We start from the raw sequence: 9,521 nt of genomic DNA, 5'->3' as shown, positions 1-9,521 counted from the left end.
GCTACCCCTCTGCATATCACACCTAATCCAATCACACCTGCCAATGTCATTTACTTGCTTTTGACATTGCCATCCTATTGCCATTGTGTGTCTAATTCATTCTTTTCGACTTAAGGATAGAATGGCTCACATTCTAGCTGTATCTGAAGAAGTGAGCTGTGGCTCACGAAAGCTCATATCCTGCCAGAACTTTTGTTAGTCTCTAAGGTGCTACTGGACTCTTGCTCTTTTCTCCTGCTATAGACAGACTAATACGGCTACCCATCATGTTCTGCAACAGTACAACTTGCCTTAGAATATGCCCTGTGTGTAGGGTTGTCAACCTCCAGGGACTAGCTGGAGATCTCCTGCTATTACAACTGATCTCCAGCCGATAGAGATCAGTTCACCTGGAGAAAATGGCTGCTTTGGCAATTGGACTCTATGGCATTGAAGTCCCTCCCCTCCCCAAACCCCGCCCTCCTCTGGCTCCACCCCCAAAACCTCCTGCTGGTGGTGAAGGGGGACCTGGCAACCCTACCTGTGTGGTAGGATGCATTTAACTGTTTATAACTGCTTATAAAAAAATTAAGTCATTGATAGACAATGAGGGATGGCTGGATGTGGGTTGCTGTGATGGCAGGTATAGCGTGCTATGGCAAGGCAAACCATGGCTGGCACCATGCAGCTTGCATGGCTAAATGAAACCAGGTTGCTACTAATATTTCCAGATATGCTCCACAACTGCCAAAGCTAATATGCTTACCATTGAATGCTGGCTCCTGGGTATCGAGATTCCATGCCAGATATGAAATCCCACGAGGAATTTAGTCCGGACACAATCACAGCTCTTGAGACGCTGCCTTCACGTCACTGAAGCGATTTTAGGGACTGGAACAATAAGAGGCCCTGACATGGCTTTGTGTCACTCACCCCAGCAGAGGATGTGTAGTAGAAAAGGCAGCAGACAGAAAGGTAGAGTGGATGGATGCCAAAGTGAAAAGTCAGGAGATCAGCAACCATGATAACTCTCCCAAGACATTGTAGTCTGGACTGCCTTATGTAATAGATGGGAAACAATTAGAAACACAAGCAATTAGACGTAAACACTGGCTAATGCTGACACTGATTCTGTAAACAAATCATTAGCCGAGGACTGTTAAGTTTCTGCATTGCCTAATGTTAGGGTTGCCAGGTCCCTCTTCGCTACCGGCAGGAGGTTTTTGGGGCTGAGCCTGAGGAGGGTAGGGTTTGGAGAGGGGAGGGACTTCAATGCCATAGAGTCCAATGGCCAAAACGGCCATTTTCTCCCGGTGAACTGATCTCTGTCGGCTGGAGATCAGTTGTAATAGCAGGAGATCTCCAGCTAGTACCTGGAGGTTGGCAACTCTACCTAACGTTGCATTGTGGCTCCCCATTACAAAGGAAAAGATCAGCACTGATGGAACAACTACCATTCTGGAAATTGTCTCATTTAATAACCCTTGAAAAGTTCTTGAGAAAACCCAAACTTTATGGAGAAAGTAGACACAGCAGTCCAGAAGGTACATGGACATTATACCACCAGAACCATGAAACGACATGAAGCAACCTTCAAGTAATGGACAACAGAGGGAGTTTCATGTTCCTGCCCCCAATCCTTGTCTTTCTGCCCCCATTCCTTGTCATTAAAGCAAATAATCTCTATCTAGCCATCTTTTTTATAGTGTGGGAGAAGTATGCATGGTTCTCTAGTCCAATGTCGAGTATGACTGTAATTTTTGCATTTATTTCAAAAACAAACCTCAGTGACACTTATTTCAAAAGCAAACCTCACTTCTGTTTTCAAGTGGGGAGTAAACTGTGTATAAACACCCCATGTGGGAAACTTTCACATTGAGCAAAAAATCTAAAAGCAGTCTGTGACAGCCCAGGGCTCCCTACCACCAGGGGAGAAGAGGTGGAGCATGGGCACAGCCCTAAGGAGGGCAGTAGTGGCAGGGCTGTAGGGTTGCTAGGCCCCCACCAAGGGGGGGATCCCGACTTTGGACCCCCTCCCTTGGCACTGTTCATTGGTAAATTTAGGCCTTGGCCTGGTCACCATCAACGTGACCCCACTTTTGGAAGTGGGAGACACTGATGTTTCAGCAAAACTCTATGGCTAAATATGGTTTCTACCATAGAGATTTTGCCCAAATACCAGAGTGCCTCCAACTACGTCAGTGCCATGATGCCACCACTTCTGGAAGCAATGTCGCATCAGCGCTGCCTCCCTCTGTAGCTGGTAAGTCCTCCCATTGCCCCTCAGTTGCCAGGGCTAAGAAAAGAGCCAGGTGGGGCAGCAACAGCAAGGGTGGCCCTGTCAGAAGGGAAACCCACCAGTTTTAGCTCCTTATAGAGCAGAGGACTTCTCAGGGGTAAAGGCCTCTTTGACAGGAAGGGCTTACTGGAGAGGAAGATCCAGGAAACAGGAACTAGGAGTGGCCAGGGGAAGGAGGATCAAAGGCCCCAGCTGATGGAGGTAAGGAGGCTGCTGACTGAAGGCTGTGGACAGGCAGTCTTGGGGCCTTTACAGACAGGAAGGTGCCGTCATTCCTCCTACAGTGTGAGAATCCAGCATTACTGGCCCAAGATTACCCAGGAGGAACATTTTACACCTGAGCCTGGCAGATGGATGATCTCCTGTCTTAACCCTGGAGGAAGGATGCAATGGCCAAGGCAGGAGTGGGAGGACCTAGGAGAAGGGCCCAGATGGAGAAAGTGGCCCTGGCAGTTGTGGTGTAAACAACTGGAGGGGAGGAGGCATGTGCTGACTGAGCCACAAGGTGGCGATTGACTTCTGCAGTTGGCAACGTCGAGGAATCCAGCCATTAAAGTAGCTGCTTCACAGTTCTTGTGTCCTGGCGATGTGGGAGAAGATGGCTCCTCCATAGGGAGGAGGGACTTCACACCATTTTTCACGTGTTGCTTTCAACTGGAAGACTACCCATGGAAAAATTATGGTACAAGGACTATGTAACCTCAACCTCACATGTTTGGATTAGCTCCCAAACCAGTGTTGTGCCATGGCAACAGTTAAACAACAGATACCTTTTCACAGGGAAGAAAATAGTGTGAGATGGCTCCCCATGGGGGTATGTGGTGATTTTAAACATATAAAAATGGGGTTCACCATGTAGTTGAAATGGGAGGCTGCTGTGCCCAAATGCCTTCCAATATTGAAATCTGCCTGTCTGCTAGGGTTGCCAACCTCCAGGTAGTAGCTGGAGATCTCCTGCTATTACAACTGATCTCCAGCCGATAGAGATCAGCTCACCTGGAGAAAATGGCCGCTTCAGCAATTGGTCTCTGGCACTGATGCCCCTCCCCTCTCCAAACCCTCCCCTTTTCAGGCTCCACCCCAAAAACATCCCATGGGTTGTGAAGAGGGACCTGGCAACCCTACTGTCTGCCTGGTTCTGTACTGATTTTGATCCATGTCATAACATAAGTCTAGGGTTGGCATAATCATTAGGGTTGACTGCTCTGGGTGGGGAAATACCTGGAGATTTTGGGGGTGGAGCCTGTGGAGGGCAGGGTTTGTTAAAGGGAGGGACTTCAGTAAGGTACAATTCCGTAGTCTGTCCTCCAAAGCAGCCATTTTCTCCTGGCTGGGGAATTGATCTCGCCAAGATATCAGTTGTAACAGCGGGAGATTAGGTTAGCAACCTTAATCATCATTGCCAGTTATTGGATTGCCTGCTTACACTAGGCCCTGGCTGAACATGAAGGATGATCTATAAGTTCTGAAATACATATCGTTAGAATTATTTCTTTACGACTCTGTATTCAGTGTGCTGGTTTTAACCCATGAAGCATCAGCTAGGGACCTTGGCACGGCCAAGGACAGAGGCCACATGATCTAAGCCTCAGTGATCTAAAATTTGTCATCAGATCATAAAGTTGCCGTCTATCCCCCATGCCAATACAGTCCATATAAGCAGCACTAAAAATCTCAGCCCATACGTGGTAGTAAATTTGGCATTTGCTGCTGTTTATTTGTTATCTTGATATACCCCAGGAGGAAACATTGCGAGTCTGTTTTGATAAAGCCATGAACTCAAAAGTTTCCAAGAATCATGATTCTTTCCTCAGTTATTTTTATTTACATTGTCCTATCTGGTTGTGTGGATTGCGGTGTTTCCCTTTGCAAGTAGTAAACGTTGTTAAATCGTTGCTCCCTTTCAGAAAGTTGAGAAATCAGCAACAATGTTATCAGAACGTAACAGGCAGTTTTGTTTTGTTCCACTCAGTTCAGTTTACACGGCGCAACTTAAAGAGGGTGAGCGCTATTAGGCTGCTGGGCTTTTGGAAAGACAGTCAAACTGAATGGCGGGCAACGATACCAGAAACAATGAGAGATGGTCTAGCATTAGGGTCGCCAACCTCCAAATACTAGCTGGAGATCCCCTGCTATTACAACTGATCTCCAGCCGATAGAGATCAGGTCACCTGGAGAAAACGGCCGCTTTGGCAATTGGACTCTGTGGCGTTGAAGTCCCTCCCCTCTCCAAACCCTGCCCTCCTCAGGCTCCGCCCCCAAAACCTCCCACCAGTGGTGAAGAGGGACCTGGCAACCCTATCTAGCATAGCAGCTAAGAGGACGAGCTGTGAACTGGGTGGACGCTGGTTCTTGCCTTTGCCACAAACACTGGTGGCCTTAGATCAGGCTTTCTCAGCCCTCCTACCTGCACATGGGGATAATAACACTGACCTACATTACGGGGGAGGGAGGCATGGTAAATCCTGATCTCCTCTGATCTCAGAAGCTAAGCCGTGTTGGTGCTTGTAAGGAGACCACCAAGGAGGACTCTGCAGAGGAAGGCAATGGCAAATCTGGGGTTGTGACTTGACAATTTTACACCCACACAGAAGAAGAAGAGTTAGTTTTTATATCCCACTTTTCTCTACCTTTAAGGAGTCTCAGAGTGGCTTACAATCACCTTCCCTTCCCCTCACCTCCCCACAACAGACACCTTGTGAGGTAGGTGGTACTGAGAGAGTTCAGAGAGAACTGTGACTAGCCCCAAGGAGTGGGGAATCAAACCCAGTTCTCCAGATTAGAGTAGGCCGCTCTTTAACCACTACACGATGCTGGTTCTCTCCACCCACACAGCCACAAACACACACACATTACAGGCCTGTTGTTACTGTAATAATGTATGTGAAGCACTTTGAACATCATAAATGCTAATTATTATTTTCAAAATTAAATAAAGATATTAGCAACTAAACACTACTCTACTATTCTCACTAAAGGACTGCACAAATCATTGGGTGAATCCTTTGCACGTTTTGATGGTAAACTTTCTCTGGCTTGGTGGATAGTATGCTCTATGATGTCTGACTTGATGTAGCAGTCATTTGACCAATGACATGACATAATCAAGATCTGACTATAAGTCAGGTAGCAACCAAGGTATGGAAGTATCTCACAGCTAACATGCACTAGCAGTTAGCATATGACACTATCTAACAGGTATCATTCAAAAAGGGCAAGAGTCCAGTAGCACCTTAAAGACTAACAAAAATATTTTCTGGTAGGGTATGAGCTTTCGTGAGCCACAGCTCACTTCTTCAGAACTGTGGCTGTGGCTCACGAAAGCTCCTACCCTACCAGAAAATATTTTTGTTAGTCTTTAAGGTGCTACTGGACTCTTGCCCTTTTTGACTACTGCAAACAGACTAACATGGCTACCCACTGTGAGGTATCATTCAATTATTGACAGTATTTGTCCACTGACCTGCACTGGAGTTCAGTAAATTTGATACTGACTTCTTTGGACCCTTTAAATTGATTAAAAAGTGAAAGTCACATCTCAGTATTCAATTTTTCACTCCCCCAATATGTAAATGTCAAGTTCTGAGACTAATTTTTAACATTCAATTCCAAATGCAAAAACTGTCAACTTTTGAATTGTTGCATATTTTTCATTTATGCACAGCTCTGTTTTCAGTGTTAAAACTGAAATGCAAACGTTACTGAGAGACTGTATGTACTGTTTTCTCTTATATAAATGGAATTAAATAAAAAAAAAAAACAAGAATCTTACTGTATGAGCCAGAGCCTTTTTGAGGCTCTGATATGATTCTAAGGTATGTATCCTTATTGTATATACAAAACTGTCTGTCTGTCTGATCACAATAGAAAAATGCTAAAAAACCAAAAATTACAAGTGATGCCATCCCCCCACCAAAAGCTGAACTTCAGCTACAGTCTTCTTGAAAGGTAATCGGCCAAAAAATTAATTACAACTTTAGACTGTAGCAGGTGGATTCTTTGTAAATGGACAGACTGGAAATGCTTCTGTCTAAGCCAGCTTGACAACTGTCCCACACAAATCCTTGTCTCATGTAACTCTTGTGATAACTTCTCATTGCCAGGGCAGCAAAGTATAGCTTAATCTAAATGAAACACTGCTAACATATAGCTCCAAAGTGTGTTAATTCTGTGCAGTTTTCCCAACACAGGTGTTAATTAATTTTTGCATGGTGGTGGTGGTGGGGATTATGAAAAAAAAAAATTCATGGAACATATCTATTCAACACCAAGATGAATTGTAGTGTCAAATCACCCCCTGGTGAGTATTATATTAGACATGCATATTAATTGTGATGAATTGTTTTAGGTGAGCTAATGTTTAGCGCTGCTACAACAAAGACCAGATGCTATTATTTATTTAAATGCTGTTAGTTTGCTAGAAGCTGTTTTGATCATTCTGGTGCAGTTTTGACATGATAAAATGCATCTCGTAAGCCACTTAGAACAAATATTAAAATGTATTGTCATTAGACACTTCAGATTTCTCATTTCACCTCTTTTCACACACTTTAGTGTGTGTGTGTTTGGCAAGGGGCGGGGATTCAATTCTTTGAAATGCATAAACTGTGTCAAAGATTCATGGCTTTTTAAAACAATGAGGCTCCCTTAATAAAAAACAAACACATGGAACATGCTCAAATATAACTAATTCACAGGAATTTCGTAACTGATTCACATATACAAGCTGGCCACTTTATGTTTAGGGTTGCCAGGTCCCTCTTCACCACTGGCGGGAAGTTTATGGGGCAGAGCCTGAGGAGAGCAGGGTTTGGGGAGGGGAGGGACTTCAATGCCATAGAGTCCAATTGCCAAAGTGGCCATTTTATCCAGGTGAGCTGATCTTTATCAGCTGGACATCAGTTGTAACAGCAGGAGATCTCCAGCTAGTACCTGGAGGTTGGCGACCCTACTTGTGTTGTTGGTAGGGTTGCTAGCTCTAGACTGGGAAATACCTGGAGGTTTTAGGGGTGGAGCCTGGGAAGGGTGGGCTTTGGGGAGGGGAGGAACCTCATCGGGGTACAATGCCATAGCATCCACCCTCTAAAGCAGCCATTTTATCCAGGGGAACAGATTTCTGTAGTCTGGAGATCAGTTGTAAAAGCGGAAGGTCTCCAGGGCAGGCCGCACCTGGAGGTTGGCAATCCTAGTTACTGGGAACACAATAAGGCCTAATGACCTCCCAACATTTCTAATGACAAGCCCTCTCCTCAGTGCTTTCCCCCTCAAAACCTAAATGGAATCAGTAGCAACAAATTTGAACTGTTTCTATGGTCATTGATTGATGCAGCAATACTATCCTAGGTGCCAGCATCTCCTAGTATTGTATTTTCCAGAGACTTCTGGGTTCTCAGTAAAGATTCAAGAACTCAGGGTTACTACAGTTCCCAGGGGTCTTGACATTTGTGATGCAAATGAGCATGGTCATTCAAGTGTCATTTGTACAAAGATTTTTGTGTGTGCTGTCAAGTCACAGCTGACTTATGGTGACCCTGTAGGGTTTTTGAGGCAAGAGACGTTCAGAGGTGGTTTGCCATTGCCTGCCTCCATATCACGACCCCAATATTCCTTGGAGACAGCCCATCCAAATACTAACCTGCTTAGCTTCTGAGATCTGATGAGTTCAGGCTAGCCTGGGGCTATCCAGGTCAGGGCTGTACAAAGATACTGTTGCCCAAATTGGTACACCTGTTGGGCCCATAACATACAAGCATCCTCTACATGTGTAGGGTCATACTGTGGCACCTCCTTCCCTTCCTGCCCCAAGCTGTGCCTCTCTCTCCCTCTCCCCCCCACACTCCCGCACCCTCTTCCATCTCCCCCCAGCACCAGCCAGTGGTTTTAGCACACCTTCCAGAAGCCTGCAGCCCAGAGCCCCACTGCCAGAGGCGGAGGTGCGGCGGTGGATTTTTCTGGTGCCAACAATGCACACTTCCAGCTGCTGCTGCACCTCTGCCTCTGACAGTGGGGCTCCGGGTTGCAGGCTTCTGGAGGGTGGGCTAAAACCACAGCGGGTGCTGGGGGGGAGGTGGAAGAGGGCACGGGAGCGGGGGGAGAGGGAGAGAGAGGTGCAGGGTCGGGGGGGGGGGGAGGAGGAGCTGCTGCTGTTGCCACCACCAGGGCCAGGCAGTGGCTTCTCCCAGCAGCGAAGGTGCCCCTTCTTCAGGTTTTTATTTGTCCTTGTTCCCATGCGTTCAGTTTTTTGAATGTGGGATCACAAAACATGAGATAGAACAGGGACAAACAAATGGGAACCTAGCCACACATTAATGGCCAAAGTTAATGTGGCATTGATCCATGTGGCCAAACCAGCCAGGTATAGTTAAGGGGCCACCCTCTGGGTTAAATGACAATGGAATCATTTGAGCAGCCAACTTAACTTGCTTCTCCGACAATAATGCTTGTCTTGATTAGAAGTCATTCATATCAGGTGTGTGTGTGTGTGTGTGTGCGTGTGTTAAGTGGCGTCAAGTTGCTTCCGACTCATGGTGACCCTATGAATCAATGTCCTCCAAAATGTCCTATCTTTGACAGATCAGGTAGTTTCAGGGAAATGGTGGGCAATTGATCCCTTCCATCAGGAGGATGAATGAGATGCATGAAGAAATGCTAGGTTTGTGCATGTGGCTTCTTGTGATTGCAGACTCTTGAGTTGCGTGCCTCAGTTGGTCCATCTTTACCCCTGTTGGGACAGCTTCAGGTCTCCTTGTGGGAGAATTGCTTCTTTGTAACATGACATAAGCTATACGACTGGGGAAGAATGAACAGGAGGAAGGCATAAAGATGAACTCTTAATCGTAATCATACATCCGGCAGATGATGAAAGAGTGCCTTTGAAGTCTGAAAGCGAGGGGGTCAATGCCGTCTTTGATTTGGCTTTCACTTAGCCTGAAGGTTTTTAAAAACAACCATCTGGCTTGGGTCCTCATCATTAGCCTTGGAATTGTGTTTTGAAAGATGGGAGTGGCTGGAGGGGCCAGCCTGGGATTTGAAATACTCCAAACACTCTCTGAACAATACATCTGAGCAAACTGACAAAGTCAGGACGGAGGCATTCATGCTGCATCATGAGACTGGATCAAGACCAGAAGAGAGAGCAAGACGGTAAGCAAAGCCCAAAGCGACGCTCAGAATGTCTTGCAAAGAAGGCAGTTTCTCCAGTGGTACATTTAACCAATTAATGACAAGAGTGGTAAGCTGCAGT

The 9,521-nt window shown here is 46.0% G+C and overlaps 1 protein-coding gene across 1 annotated transcript in view; it reads left to right on the top strand.

Moving 5' to 3' along the window:
- The first annotated feature begins 9,384 nt into the window (after positions 1–9,384).
- The window catches only part of LOC130493210 (protein SSUH2 homolog), a 40,607-nt gene continuing 40,470 nt past the window's right edge, over positions 9,385–9,521 (top strand). The window contains exon 1 of the mRNA XM_056866908.1: positions 9,385–9,421. Within this exon, the coding sequence (XP_056722886.1) occupies positions 9,385–9,421 (37 nt within the window). The remainder of the gene's footprint in view (positions 9,422–9,521) is intronic.

Source organism: Euleptes europaea, chromosome 1 (genome assembly GCF_029931775.1).
Source record: "Euleptes europaea isolate rEulEur1 chromosome 1, rEulEur1.hap1, whole genome shotgun sequence".
NCBI lineage: Eukaryota > Metazoa > Chordata > Lepidosauria > Squamata > Sphaerodactylidae > Euleptes > Euleptes europaea.
The sequence above is the reverse complement of the archived record's forward strand: the minus strand, read 5'-3'. Positions and strand labels throughout refer to the sequence as shown.